The following is a 15,011-nucleotide window of genomic DNA, read 5'->3' on the forward strand; positions in this document are numbered from 1 at the left end:
ACTGTGACCTCTCTCTGCAGGAACATTGAGGCCAGGCTGTGGACAGTGTACCTGGGCAGGAGGAGTCTGATGATTTATAACCCCACTGAGATTTCCAGAAGAGTCGCCCGGATCTTCCCACACCCAGACTTCAACTACCAGACTCTGAACAACGACATCGCCCTGGTGAGACTGCGCAGCCCTGTGTCCTTCACCAGCTACATCCAGCCCATCTGTCTGGCCGACAGCAGTAGCTCCTTCCAAACTGGGACCAGCTGCTGGGTCACTGGCTGGGGAAATTTAGATGAGTTTGGTGAGTTTGTATATGTCCCTTGGTTAAAACACAGGAACCCCGTAGTTGCTGAAATGTATATATACTAGATATTGTAGGTTGAATTTTTGAGTTTCTGAACAACGGTACACGAGGAGTGAGGGTAAATGGATTTCTATCACAATTTAATTGTGTTGGGTCTCCTCAGGGCTGTGTCCTACCTGTATAGAAATAGCATATTCTGTACTCTCTATGCATTCTTTATACTGGCAACAGAAGAGGTCTTTTTGGAGGAAAGATACTGTACATCATACGTTTGCTAATCTTTCGCAATCAGTATCCTCCAAGATGTAGATACTGATCATCGTCCTGAGGTGTTACTTTTTTTAATTGTATAATAAGTCCTTTCTTCACCTTAATGTGTCAAAACCAGAGATACGTTCATTGAATTTACAAAGCACCTATTGCTAAACCAACAGTCATTCAGGAGCAGGAAACTGAAATCTTGGCACTACTATGATATTTCAATTTATTACAAATTAACAATTGAGGAAAATACAGATGTCATATACCAAAAGAGTCAGCAATGCTTGTTTTTCCAGATCAACCTCTGCTCTTTTAATGGATCGAACAAGTTTGTCTCAGGCATCCTCCTAAAAAGAAACTGAGTTTTGATCTCAGAGGAAAACCACCGGGCTGGATCTCTCTTGTCTTTCAGTGTCCCTGCCATATCCCCAGACCCTGCAGGAGGTCCAGGTACCCATCATGGGGAACAGGCAGTGCAACTGTCTGAACGATGAGGCCTTGGGACCAAAGAACATCACTGACAACATGATCTGTGCTGGAGTGCTGGAGGGAAGGAAAGACTTCTGTCAGGTTCAAATTATAGTGCTGTATCTACAATTTTACATGATGTCATTCTCCTGCCACCTCTTCACTACAGACTGAAGACCCTTTAATATTGCAGTCTGTCTGTACTAACCCATCTCTCTCAGTGCAGTGTTAATGTACTGGAGTGTCCAATTAGTGTCTGTATTAACCCCTCTCTCTCAGTGCAGTGTTAATGTACTGGAGTGTCCAGTCAGTGTGTCTGTATTAACCCCTCTCACTCAGTGCAGTGTTAATGTACTGGAGTGTCCAGTCAGTGTGTCTGTATTAACCCCTCTCTCTCTCAGTGCAGTGTTAATGTACTGGAGTGTCCAGTCAGTGTGTGTGTATTAACCCCTCTTTCTCAGCGCAGTGTTAATGTACTGTAGTGTCCAATCAGTATGTCTGTATTAACCCCTATCTCTCAGTGCAGTGTTAATGTACTGGAGGGTCCAATAAGTGTCTGTATTAACCCCTCTCTCTCAGTGCAGTGTTAATGTACTGTAGTGTCCAGTCTGTGTGTCTGTATTAACCCCTCTCTCTCAACGCAGTGTTTATGTCTTTATTGATCTGTCTCTCTATTTATTCAGGGAGATACAGGCGGTCCTCTGGTCTGTAAGCAGGGATCTTCCTGGGTTCAGGCTGGTGTTGTCAGTTTCACTGAGAGCTGTGCCAGTACCACTCTCCCGGGAGTGTATACCAGAGTATCCCAGTTCCAAAACTGGATTAACCAGCTGGTTGGATTGGCCAGTCCAGGCTTCGTGACCTTCACCTCTAGCGGCACAGACCCTGACAGCAGTTTTATCTGCAGCTCATTCAATGTGACTCCTGTAGTATCCAGTGGTGGGTATCAATTACCTGTTCGCAAAATTCAGAGGTTTGCTGTATTCAGACACTCAACAGCTGAGGACTGTGTTCCCTTTCTGCAGAGTGTGGGCGGGCGCCTCTCAGTACCAGGATCATGCAGGGTGACGCTGCCCCAGATGGGTACTGGCCCTGGCAAGTTAACCTGTATTATTATGGACAACATGTGTGTGGAGGGTCTCTGATCAACCACCAGTGGGCGCTGACAGCTGCACACTGCATCTACAGGTAACTTGACCAGTTAAAGCGTTTCATGAATTTAATGGTGCATGGATGAACTGTTAAATTATGGTGGCCCTGCACTCTCAGGGATGGTATTTCTCTATTTTCTGACATCTTGCCTGTCTTTCTCATACAGCTACAGTGGTATCAGTTTCTACCGAGTGTATCTGGGCAGGTTGACACAGGTAGCCTCTAACCCACATGAAGTGTCTAGAAGGGTCAGCCAGATCATCATACACCCTAACTTTGATTCTTGGAGTCTGAACAACGACATCGCCCTGCTGAAGCTGAGCAGCCCTGTCAACTTCACCAGCTACATCCAGCCCATCTGTCTGGCTGACAACAGCAGCTCCTTCCACACTGGGACCAGCTGCTGGGTTGCAGGCTGGGGAAACACAGATGAACAAAGTGAGTGTAACCCCTCAATATTTGTTAAAAACCTACAACACTCTGTTTAAGGTTTATATAAACAGCACAGACTTCACAGAAATCTTCTCTCTCGCAATTTTAGCTTCTTCACTTTTACACAGATTATTTGCACTTTTACTGGTGTTTTATTGTATAAAATTTTAATTACATGATACATGGTGATCTCTTGTAAAACAGCATCCATGGTGATCTGTGTAAGCATTTAGGAACAAGTAAAAGGTTTATTCCAAGTTGAAAAGAGAAGAGAGAAAACACAATGTTTTGGCTGAGAAGCCTTCTCCGGGTGTGAGCTCTTTTTATTACACTACAACAGTCCTGTTACAATAGGGGCTACAGTCCCAGTACAGTACAACAGTCCTGTTGCAATAGGAGCGACAGTCCCAGTACAGTACAGACATTCTGTTACTATAGGAGCTATTGTCCCAGTACAGTACAACACTCCTGTTACAATAGGAGCTACAGTCCCAGTACAGTACAACAGCCTGTTTCAATAGGAGCTACAGTCCCAGTGCAGTACAACAGCCTTTTACAATACAGGACAACAGACCTGTAACATTACAGGAAAAAGTAATGGGTTTATTTCATGCTAAAAAGAGAAGAAAGAAAACACAACGTTTCTGCTGTGGTGTGACACCCGAAGAAGGCTCCATAGCTGAAATGTTGTGTTTTCTTTCTTCTCTCTTTAGCATGGATAAAACCTATTACTTGTTCCTTTACAGACTATGCATGCTGACGCAGCTACCCACCTGTGTAAGCATTTATATACATATACAGTAATTCTATATGCAAATATAAGTATCTGATATAACGGCTGTGGTTCATTAGAAACTGGCTTTCATCACAATTACAGATTTGTATAACAATCACCAGGGAGACCCGTGGAGGTCTGACAGCCCCTCTTGTATTTCAGCTGCTCTGTCAGGGAACCGGACGCTCCTGGAGGTCCAGCTGCCCATCATTGGGAACAGGCAGTGTGGGTGTGACATCGACCCCGTTTACGGACCAAAAGCCGTGAATGAAAACATGATCTGTGCTGGAGAGCTGGAGGGGAGGAAGGACGTCTGCATGGTATCAACTCTTCTTTTGTCTTTTACACTGCTCTGTCCCTGTGTCCCTCTGGTAGACTTCAGTATTGAAGAGTGCTGTATTCAGCCATCACATTGTTATATGCTCCTGTCTTTAGTGTCCAGTCAGTGAGTCTGTATTAACCCCCCTCTCTCTCAGTGCAGTGTTAATGTACTGGACTGTCCAGTCAGTGTGTCTGTATTAACCCCTCTCTCTCAGTGCAGTGTTAATGTACTGGAGTGTCCAGTCAGTGTGTCTGTATTAACCCCTCTCTCTCAGTGCAGTGTTAATGTACTGGTGTCTCCAGTCAGTGTGTCTGTATTAACCCCTCTCTCTCAGTGCAGTGTTAATGTAATGGAGTGTTCAGTCAGTGTGTCTGTATTAAAACTGTTTCTCTCTCCAGGGAGATGGAGGAGGTCCCTTGATCTGTAAGCAGGGCTCTTCCTGGGTTCAGGCTGGAATCGTGAGTTTTGAGAAGGGCTGTATCAGTTCCAGTATTCCTGGAGTGTATACCAGGGTGTCGCAGTACAAAGACTGGATTAAAGTTCAGGTGGGATTGGCCTCTCCGGGCTTTGTGACCTTCACTTCCACTGGCCCGGACCCGGACAGCAACTTCACCTGCTCTCCATTCAACGCGACTCCAATAGCTCCCAGTGGTAGGTGATGGTGTAGTCAAGTAACTGACTCACTATAGACTAATACCGGCGTACTAGTTTTAGAGTAAACAGGTAGCCACGACTATTCTTGTCTCTCTGTCCTGTTCCTCCAGAGTGTGGGCGGGCGTCCCTCAATACAAGGATTGTGGGGGGTGTCTCTGCCCCAGAAGGGTACTGGCCCTGGCAGGTCAGCATACATTACTATGGGCAACACAGGTGTGGCGGATCTCTGATCAACCACCAGTGGGTCCTGACTTCTGCCAGCTGTTTGAACTGGTACTGGTATGTGAAGTTTTTATTGGTCTTTGGGACTGTCAGTGGCATTTATGAAACATCTGCTTGTAGCCCTGAACCAAACACGTACTGACTTTTTTCAGATTACTGGAAGAACAATTCTATTAATTGGACCAATTAAAGATCTTTCAGAACTATACTTCAGCAGTGTGAACACAGCTCCAGTGTTCAGAACTAGCATTTAACAATGACATAAGAAGTCACTTTCCCAGCCCTCGGTGGAGTGTCCTGCACCAAGAGAGTCTGATCTCAGTATTTGTAGAAGTCTATAGAGAAAATTAGGTCAATGATCTAGCTGCAGCGTTCAGAATTCATGCAGGATCACAAATTATTTTATACCATTTTCTGCTAGCAATTTCCCTCATCTTTCTCCAGGTATGATCTCAGTCAAGTGACAGTGTATCTGGGCCGGCAGAGACAGGTGGGCTCTAACCCCCACGAAGTGTCCAGGAAGGTGTGGCAGTTCATCTTGCACCCTGAATCTTACTATTCGAATCGGGAGAACAACATCGCTCTGGTGAAACTGAGCAGCCCCGTCACCTTCACTGCTTACATCCAGCCCATCTGTCTGGCAGAAAACAGCAGCTCCTTCTTCACTGGGACCAGCTGCTGGGTCGCAGGCTGGGGATACACTGGCGGAAACTGTGAGTTTATCTCCTTGATTAAAAGTCTACTTGACTGATGTGCTTGTTACAGTATGTCGTCCTCAAACACATAGTGTCTTGCACTTGCAGCCTGTGAAAAGATGATAGGTCTGTGTTTCTGCAGTGACTCAACTGATCAAAATGTTCTTCCAAGCACAGGCTGGGCTCTGTGACTGTGGCTCCCAGCAGCTGTCGACTCAGTTCACTGAGTGTCATTGACCTAGGGTAGGATGGGTCAGCACGGTGTTTCTCGGGTCCTGGTGACATTGGGGAGGAAGCAACAACCTGCACTCAAATGGGCAGGCCAGAATACTTTCTCATTCTCCCTGTGTGTAGTTGTAGGGTTTGTAGTTGTGAGCAGATATAAGCTTTTCCAGTATTCTGTGTTATTGTGTGATAACTGGATGCTTCACAATATCTCTAAAATTTTTAAAGCACGACCGAGATGTTCTAAATAAATGTGGTCATCCTGTGGTATGTTAAACTTTATTGAGTGAGATCCCAAAAGGAAATATTAGTTTTGTCACATTCAACTCATGACATTTAACAGAAATTCAAGAGGAGGTCAAATTCTAGTCTTGTACTCCCTCCACCTTAACTTCACTCTTATAGCTGTCTCCCTCCTTCATTCCTGCAAGTGAGGGAGGTTTTTAAAGCGCTGATCTTACCAGAGATAATGCAAAAACTAAAAAGTACATTATCCCTTTATATGCCATTGTCTCAGTTCATCATTATAAGAATTAGAATGAACAGCTGCTGGGATACTGTTACTGTTAGACTGGGTAGGTGGGAGATGCCTTAAAGAAGGAAGAATTGGGTAATAGCAATCAGCCATCAATCTCACACACTGTTTGGGATCTCTCTTGTCTTCCAGCACCTCTGTCTGGGAACCAGACCCTCCAGGAGGTCCAGCTGCCTATCATTGGGAACGGAGAGTGTGGCTGTGCCAGCAGCCTAACCTATGGAAGGAACGTTGTCACTGACCGCATGATCTGTGCTGGAGTGCTGGGAGACTGGAAGGGCCCCTGCTATGTACGAACACTTGCTGCTCCTTGTGTTTTCCATCATCTTATTCCTCCCCTCCTCTGTTCCTCTTTTCCTGTTTCTAACTCAGGGGGTGTCCCAATCCTCACACTGTGCCATCAGCCCTTCCTCCAAGACCGCCCTTGTATGATGTAGTGTGAGTGTGGATTTCAAGTGTGTGAGTCTTCACCGTTATAAACAGGGTAATGGGACACCCTTGGGTAAAGTCTCTTGCTGGTCACACGAGTCAAAATCCTGTCCATTGATGCTACTTAAGCTTTGCACTTCTAAATATTGTACATTTAATCTAATCTGTCCCAGTACAGAAACAACAGTATGAGGAACATAGCATAATGGAATTTGTTTTTTTGTAAATGAGTTTTAAATCAGTAAAAATAAATACATTTACTAACACTAATTCTAACTCCACTCCTGAGGAATTGGGGGTGATTCCCTTCAGGGGAGTCCACTCTGATGCAGACTTCAGAGAAGGGAGCGTTAAGGGCCCATTGGGGGCGCTCCTGAGCACTCTTGTGAAACACAAATATAGAAATGGGGCACCCAAAGCCCTTGCTAACTTGAGCAGGAACGTGCACATGAAGGAAGCAAGACTGTGAGTGTGGGTATTGTCACACGGCCTCGCTGAAGTTCCAGTGTTGTGGGACCATCAGTCTTCATCTTGTCCTTCTTCTCAGAGACTCTCAGTCTCTCTATTAAAGCATTCTGACAGTGCGTCTTCACCCTTGACTCTCTCCCTGCATGTTCATACACCGTAGTAAGTGAGTAAGTGTGTAATAACCTGCCTATGTTTCTCTCTCTCAGGGAGATTCAGGGGGTCCACTGGTCTGTAAGCAGGGCTCTGCCTGGGTACAAGCTGGTATTGTGAGCTATGAATGTTACCAGTCCAGTTTTCCCTGGATTTACACCAAAGTCTCCCGGTTCCAGAAGTGGATTAATGGAGTGGTGGGGTCGGCTTCTTCTCCAGGCTATGTGACCTTCACATCCAGTGGCACAGACTCTGACAATTATAACTGTAGTCTGTTCTCTACAACGACACCTCCACCAACCAGTACACTGCCAACTACCTTAACACCACCTGGTAGGTCACAGCTTGATTCATCTGTTCATAAAATACCAGACTCAGACATCATTAGATCACTTATCTTTCCTGTTGTCGTCTTCTTCCTCCAGTCTGTGGACAGGCTGTCCTCAACACCAGGATCGTTGGGGGCCAGTCTGCCCAGCCGGGGTCCTGGCCCTGGCAGGCCAGTCTGCGTCTGAATGGGGCTCACACATGTGGGGGGACCCTCATCAACAGCCAGTGGGTGCTGACTGCAGCACACTGCTTTTCAGGGTAGGAAAGAAACAGGACCCCCTCTGTCAGGGCTGACAGGAACAGCAGATTGTGATGACTGTGGACTGAGTGGGAAAAGTACAGACTGGAAAAATGCTGATGAGCTCTTAAAGTGTCAGAGTAAATCTGACTTACAGAGTTTCATGATTATAAGTGATGAATTAGCTCTATATCTCTTCCTGCACTGTCCATTCACTGTTATGTCCCCAAAATGGCTCAGTCTGGGGGCAAATGGGGACTAACAGATGAGTCAGGGTTAATAAGACGCGAATACAAACAACAGGATGTAGGATGGGGAAAACGCTAAGGTAAAAAAAAAACACAGGGGTAAAGTGAACGAAAAACAAACAACTCCTGCACTAACTATCACCCCAATACCCGCTAAACCCGATTCCTGAAGAAAAAATGTGGCAAAGCCAAAGAAAAGTCTTCCGCAAGCTACCTTACTACACTAAACTGAGCTGTAACAGAAAACAAAATAACACACAGGAGCCACAACAATCCCAATCCCCTCACAGGCAAATAGACAAACCCGACAGATCTCACGTTTACCAAAAACTACAAACCAGAAATTCACCGTAGTTTATTCCACACTTCTCTTCACAGGACGTCCCGTAGCGGCATTTAAAACTGTTACTCTCTCTCCAGCCCATCCAGAGAGAGAAACTTAAATCAGCCCCCTTTTTAATAAAATGGATTCCTGCAAGGGAGGGGAGTAAACCAAAATAAATAAAAAGAGCGTAACGTCACACTGGCCAGTGAGGAACTATTTGTGCCCTCAGAAATGCTTCAACTCTTCTCACGTTCTCCACTCTTTCACTCTCCAGCTCCACAACTCAGAGTCAATGGACAGTGTATCTGGGAGTGACAGACACGGGCTCTAGCACCAACACGGTGTCCAGGGGGGTCCAGCAGATCATCAAGCATCCAAACTATGACTCCTCAACCAATAACAATGACATCGCCCTGATGAAACTGAGCAGTTCTGTCTCCTTCAACAACAACATCCAGCCCGTCTGTCTGGCTGATACCAGCAGCTCCTTCTACAATGGGACCAGCTGCTGGGTCACTGGCTGGGGAGACACAGTTGAAGGTGGTGAGTCTATCCCAGTGAAACACATTCCTTTGTCAAAACCTTTCTTCTTTCAACTGACGGTTTAAAGCTGTACAGTTTAAAGCTGTACTGACACCCAGTTGCCCTTCCCAGAGATGAGTTCCAGCTTGTGGGCACTTTATGGTAGTAACAGACTGTCTTGTCTTCCAGGGACAACTCTACCCTCGACCCTGCAGGAGGTCCAGCTGCCCATCATTGGGAACAGGCAGTGTGGGTGTCTGAATGATGTGGTCTTCGGAGCGAACAGTGTCACTGGCAACATGATCTGTGCGGGAGTGCTGCAGGGGGGCAAGGACTCCTGCCAGGTAGCTGGAAAAGCCTTTTCTCTAAGCATCTCACTGTTTAAAAGTGTTGAGCTGCACCACACAGTGCTCTTGTTGGGTCAATGCTCTGTACTGGTAGTTTCACCAGACACAGACTGGTGTCAGTGGACAACACTGTGTGGTCAGTCTGCCTGTTCTAACAGTCTTTTATCTGTCTTTAGGGAGACTCAGGGGGTCCCCTGGTCTGCAAGCAGGGCTCTGCCTGGGTTCAGGCTGGTATTGTGAGTTTTGGAGAGGGCTGTGCTCGTCCCAATCTCCCAGGAGTGTACACCAGGGTGTCCCAGTACCGGGACTGGATTAACGGACAAGTGGGGTCGGGAGCCACAGGCTTTGTGACCTTCACCTCCAGTGGCACAGACGCCGACAGCAGCTTCACCTGTGGTGCCACAGCAGCAGTGCCCACTGCCCCTCCCACACCTACAGGCCCCAGTGAGTAAAATCCAATATATCCAACGTGAGAGTGTGTGGTATGAGAAAAGGATTACACAAATCCACCCATCTCAACAAGCCGAACTGCTGTTTTCTCAGTGACTTGGTGATGATACTGTACATGGGAGCATTAGACATGACAGATGTTCAACCTCTAATAAACAGCAGAAGGGATTGAACACCGTCCCTTGTGAATCAATATATTAAATATGAATGTCCATAACAAAATAGGTCATATTTTCCAGTTAACAACACCACTCACCTAGTTTCTTCTTATAGGCTTTCTGTGGAAAGCTCTTGCAGGCCATTCAGTCGAGCTGTAATTTCTTCAGCTATTTGCCAGGGCCCTTCAGTAATAATGACATAAAGCGTTTCCAGAGCTCTCCAAGAGCTGGAATTACTTTGCAGCTGGCTGTGGTCTCTAGTTCTGCTCTAAAAAGGTGCATGCGACATCAAGCGACTCCATTTAGATTCAGATGATAGAATCACATTCTGGGGATCCAAGGGTCATGCAATAGCAAGACTTAGAGCAATTATGACAGACTGCTTTCTCATGTTGTTTGACCACCAAATTTGACTACACTAAATCCAGTTAGTTAACAAACACATTACGAAACTATGAAGGCTTTTGTGACCTTCACGTCCAGTGGCACAGACACTGACAATTGACTGTAGTCTTCCCATAACAGCATTTGGTAGGTAACAGGTTGATTCTGTTGTGCATGAAACAGACACTCTTGTTTTCACTCCTATTGCAGTGCCGATATATCGCTTTTGTCTTCGTGTTTCCTCTCTCTGTCTTGTTCTTGAAGAGTGTGGTCAGGTGCCCCTCAGTCCCAGGATCATGGGGGGTGACTCTGCTCAGGAGGGGTACTGGCCCTGGCAGGCCAGCCTGCACTGGAGTGGGAGCCATGTGTGTGGGGGGTCGCTGATCAACCACCAGTGGGTGCTGTCCGCTGGACACTGCTTCACAGAGTAAGCAAAAAAAACAGAAACGGCACCTCTAAACGTTAAATTGGCTCAATTGTAAAGTATACATTTATTTTAGGGGTCATAGAGATTTCTGCGTTTTAATCATTATTCTCAGTCTTGGCTTCAGTTCTTTCAGTCTTCTGCATTTTATCCTGCCTGGACTTCAGATCTCTGATGTTGTTAGATGTCATTAATGACCTGTTCTTTTTACCACAGAACAAAACAAAAACTACAACCTATTTATCTGCTACTTAACCTCTTTAACACACATCTGAAGAAGGCACCACAGCCGAAACATTACAAACATTACTTTCAGCACGGAATTAAACCTTAGCTGTTTTTTTCCCCAAAATGCAACTATACTACAAAAAATGCAGTTGTATAAAAATTCACACAGCTGTAGATTTAGTAACCTACGTAAAATTAATTTGATTTTTAATTGTGCACTTTCTGTGACTAAGTAGTACATTTAGTGCCTGTGTAGACCTCCAGGGTGCAGAACATGTAAATGATGTGCGTTAATTATGTGTAGCTTCTTCAAACTCCACTCTTCTCATTGCGTACAGTCTATACATTTCGTGCTACCTGCACGTCACACTCTTCTCTATGTTATGTTAATCAACATTTTCCAGGTGTTTATCCAGTCCTGAATTTTATCTACATCTTTCTGATCTTCCCCTGCAGCTTCTCTATTGTTTTCTTACTATATCAGGTTTCTAAATGAGAAGATCAGTGGTCCTGATATGAGCCCTTGCAGCACCCCATTAATTGCATCATCCCAAGATAATAATAAATGTTCAGAATGTATCTGAACGTAATAATGAGTACAAACAAGCAATTTCCTTTGACCTACCATGCTTACAGTATATGGTGGCCCAAAGCTAACCGATCAAGGATTTTTTTTCAGTAAAAAGAGATACTGCTTTCTGAGCAGCAGTTTCCACATGCTTGCCACCCTCGATTGGAAGAACCGTCCACTGCTCTAGGAGGCTGATCTGGTAACGCAGATACTCAATTCGCTCTTCATAACTCATAGCAGTGCCTCGAATCCTTGCTTCACTGCTTCACTGCTGAACTAGAGATGCCCGCTGTCACGGTCGCAAACCCCTCCTCTTAAGGGCACTCCAGCCCTTCCTTGTTTTTCCACTCATCTCCAGCACCTGCTCCCTGTTCCAGCCCCCTTTTCAGTTCCCCCTTAAAAGCCAGACGCTGCCGCTATTCCAGGCTCTGCATTGGTTCCCGTACCAGGTGAGCCCGGGACCTGGAAGTGCCTGGTCCCGTCAAGGTTTTAGTTCCTGTCCCTGTTCCTGTTCCCGTTTCCCCTGCCGGTCCCGACCCGGTTCTGGTTTTAATCGTCTGTCTTGGATAGATCACCTGGCTTTGGACTTTTGCCCCGTTTTGGATTTCCCTTTGGACTCATCCCTGGATCGTTTGCCTCGGCCACACCTCCCCCGACCACCAGCACTCCATGGGCACGCCCCCCTGTTCTCATTCCCGTCTCCTGCATGCCTTTTTCTCTGTGATTTCTTCCCTTATCCCTGGATTGAGTCGTCTTCATAGGGTCCGGAAAGAAAGCTATGCTGACACCCACACCTCTCAGGGCTGTGTGGTGTCCTCATGAACGGCCCCCATAATCTCTCCGGTTCACTGCTGCAGAAATGTTCTTTATCTACCGCGCAGCTGTACGGGACACCTGGAGTTATTCTGGCTGCAGGTTCTGGAGATGTAATATCCTTCTGCGGTGCAGTATCCTAAGTGAGCTGTAATTTGACAGGGTTCAAGTAGGGGGCTATGTCAGCATGTGCAGGCTACAAAAAGGAAAATGGTAAATGTTCATTCCACACCAAGAGGTAAAGAAACACAGGACGAAAGCTCCAGAGCTGGAACGTTTTGTTTCTTTTCTTTACCTTCTGGCATGGAATGAACCTTTTCCTGTTCTTTTCCTTTAACACATTGCATTCTCTTCACTTTCCTTCCTTTCCTTGAAATGTGCCTCTTCTCATGGCCAGCCCTCATACTCCACTGCACGTTTATATCGATGATGTAGTTCGCACCCCCATCCATGTGCCATCCTGCACGGGACTAATATCTGCATGTATTATTACATTGCTTGTCTAAATTCTAAATCCGTGTGTGTTCATTGGTGGTGCAGTGGTTAGGAGTGCTTGGCTGTGCTGCCTTGCAGCTCTGGGTTCAATTCCAGACCTGGCATGGCTACTTTTCTTCCGCAGTCCAAAGACATGCTGGTACTGTAGGTTAATTGACGTCTGGGAAAACTGGCCCTGGTGTGAGGGTGTGTGTCTGTGTGTGGCCTGTGATGGAGTGGCGTCCTGTCCAGGGTGTGTGAGAGTGTGTGTCTGTGTGTAGCCTGTGATGGACTGGCATCCTGTCCAGGGTGTGTGTGTGTGTGTGTGTGTGTGTGTGTGTGTGTGTCTGTGTGTGTATGGCTTGTGATGGACTGGCGTCCTGTCCAGGGTGTCTGTCTGTGCCCTGTGATGGACTAGGGTCCTGTCTAGGGTATGTGAGTGTGTCTGTGTGTGTCTAGTGATGGACTGGCGTCCTGTCCATAGTGTGTGTGTGTGTGTGTGTGTGTGTGCCCTATGATGGACAGGAGTCCTGTCCAGGGTGTACCCTGCCTTGCGCCCTTTGCTTGTTGGGATGGGCTGTGGCTGTGAAAATGGATGAATGTTTGTCCATTCTGGCACTTAAGCATTTTGCTTCTTCCATAGCGCTTGCATCCAGCATTCGTGCCGTTTGTATACAACTCGCTGACTTAGTACATATTATCTCCGTGTTATGGGTGACACAGGTTTAAATCCGCTCCAGGATCAGGTGTTTTAAGTCCCCCTGCTCACCTCACTGAGTGAGCTGCAGCCTCCAGCCTTTCGTCCCCGAATGAGCTGGGATTCCCTCCACCTGCTGCATTTTCCTGTCCTTTTGGATTTTTCCACTCCTGTAGTCGCCTTATCGGCGTAAGCTCGCCAGCCCCTTTTACCACCGGCAGAGTTCCCACTCATACTTCCCAAACTGTTCCATGACTTTTCCATAACTTCTTTTCCTGCATAATTTACATCTCGCACCTCCTGGGTTTTCATCTTTTTTGGAGCCATACCTTGTATTTTCCATCTGCTAACCAGAGGTCACTGAAAACACCCTTACCGGGCATTCTGACCCGGGCGGACAGCTAGCTCACGGCTCACTGTAAAATTCCCACGAGAGGGTCTGGCGCCACGCTATCCCGTGTCATGTTAGCAACGGCAATGCCGTCGCCTCTTTTTAAAACTTTGCCAACCAAGTTAAATGATGCAGCCGTGATCATTTTGGGTCAATTAAGACACACTTCCATGGCTTCTCCAAAACTTCATGGGTATTTGATCTTTTTTCAAAACTTTTCCAGGTCTGGAAAAATGACATTTCATTTTCCATAGCTTGTCCAGGGTTTCCAGGACTGCGCCGGTTACTTTTGCTGAGGGAATCAGCCTGAAAGCTGACGGCCGGTTCTTTTTTTCTTTCCACACCTCTCCTGCGGTCCCCTGTCTGCATCGGCTCGCCAGTCCCCTCTAGTGCCGACAGGGAGTATTCGCCTCGAGGCAGACAGTTTCATTGCTTTCCCCCCTGCTGTTTACTTCTCTCTGCTTCTCGTTAACAGCTTATCCCTTCTTCTGTTGCTCACATCTGCCTTCATCAATCTCCCAAACAGCCTGGACCCGTTTCTGTCATTCCGTCCGAAGATCCCTGAGGCTGCTCCGATACCCCGATACTCCCCAATACTCCGATACCCTGCGCTTGGAGCTCAGCTCTCTTTTCCCCACAGCTCTGATTCTCGGGGACTGCAGCATAACACATGCATCGCAGTTTTCAACTTCAGGATTCAGCTTGTACGTAGAATTGGGGGATATCCCTTCGGGAGATCTGATCCATATCGTATCCTATCACAATCGCCCCAGTGACATTTCGTTGATTGTATCAGAATAACACAAGTGAATTCATGGTCGTGCTCTTGGTACTTATTTCTGTGCGAGTAACCTCTCTCTTATTCCAGGTATGTTGGTACCACTCTGTGGAGAGTGTATCTGGGCAGGCAGAGACAGGTGGGCTCCAACCCCAATGAAGTGGTCAGGCGGGTCCAGAAGATCACCATGCACCCCAGCTACAATTGGGCATTTGAGAACGACATCGCTCTGGTGATGCTGGACAGCCCCGTCTCCTTCACAGACTACATCCAAACCATCTGTCTGGCTGACAACAGCAGCTCCTTCCTCAATGGCACCAGCTGCTGGGTCACTGGCTGGGGCTACACAGCAGGAGATGGTGTGTATTCTAATGACATACTGTACAGTACTCACTGGGATGGGGCAGCTCTGAGTTTTAATAATAATAATTCCTTACACCCATATTGTGCTCTTCTGGAGACGCCACTCAAAGCGCTTTACAGGTAATGGGGACTCCCCTCCAACCCCACCAGTGTGTCCCCCCACCTAGGTGATGCTCCAGTCTGCTCACAC

General features: G+C 46.7%; 1 protein-coding gene across 3 annotated transcripts in view; it reads left to right on the forward strand.

Annotated features, from left to right (window-relative positions):
* The window catches only part of LOC102695114 (uncharacterized), a 60,191-nt gene that overhangs the window by 40,884 nt on the left and 4,296 nt on the right, over nt 1-15,011 (forward strand). For 2 of the 3 annotated variants that reach the window (XM_069187933.1, XM_069187935.1), the window contains 17 exons: nt 21-292; nt 969-1,126; nt 1,708-1,960; nt 2,047-2,209; nt 2,340-2,611; nt 3,543-3,700; nt 4,101-4,353; nt 4,467-4,635; nt 5,023-5,291; nt 6,166-6,323; nt 7,137-7,413; nt 7,506-7,668; nt 8,496-8,764; nt 8,933-9,087; nt 9,267-9,534; nt 10,347-10,509; nt 14,549-14,817. In XM_069187933.1, coding sequence (XP_069044034.1) covers nt 21-292; nt 969-1,126; nt 1,708-1,960; nt 2,047-2,209; nt 2,340-2,611; nt 3,543-3,700; nt 4,101-4,353; nt 4,467-4,635; nt 5,023-5,291; nt 6,166-6,323; nt 7,137-7,413; nt 7,506-7,668; nt 8,496-8,764; nt 8,933-9,087; nt 9,267-9,534; nt 10,347-10,509; nt 14,549-14,817 — 3,689 coding nt within the window. The remainder of the gene's footprint in view (nt 1-20; nt 293-968; nt 1,127-1,707; nt 1,961-2,046; nt 2,210-2,339; nt 2,612-3,542; nt 3,701-4,100; nt 4,354-4,466; nt 4,636-5,022; nt 5,292-6,165; nt 6,324-7,136; nt 7,414-7,505; nt 7,669-8,495; nt 8,765-8,932; nt 9,088-9,266; nt 9,535-10,346; nt 10,510-14,548; nt 14,818-15,011) is intronic. The other variant, XM_069187934.1, reaches the window with a different exon arrangement.

This window comes from Lepisosteus oculatus, chromosome 4, assembly GCF_040954835.1.
Source record: "Lepisosteus oculatus isolate fLepOcu1 chromosome 4, fLepOcu1.hap2, whole genome shotgun sequence".
NCBI classification, from domain to species: Eukaryota; Metazoa; Chordata; class Actinopteri; order Semionotiformes; family Lepisosteidae; genus Lepisosteus; species Lepisosteus oculatus.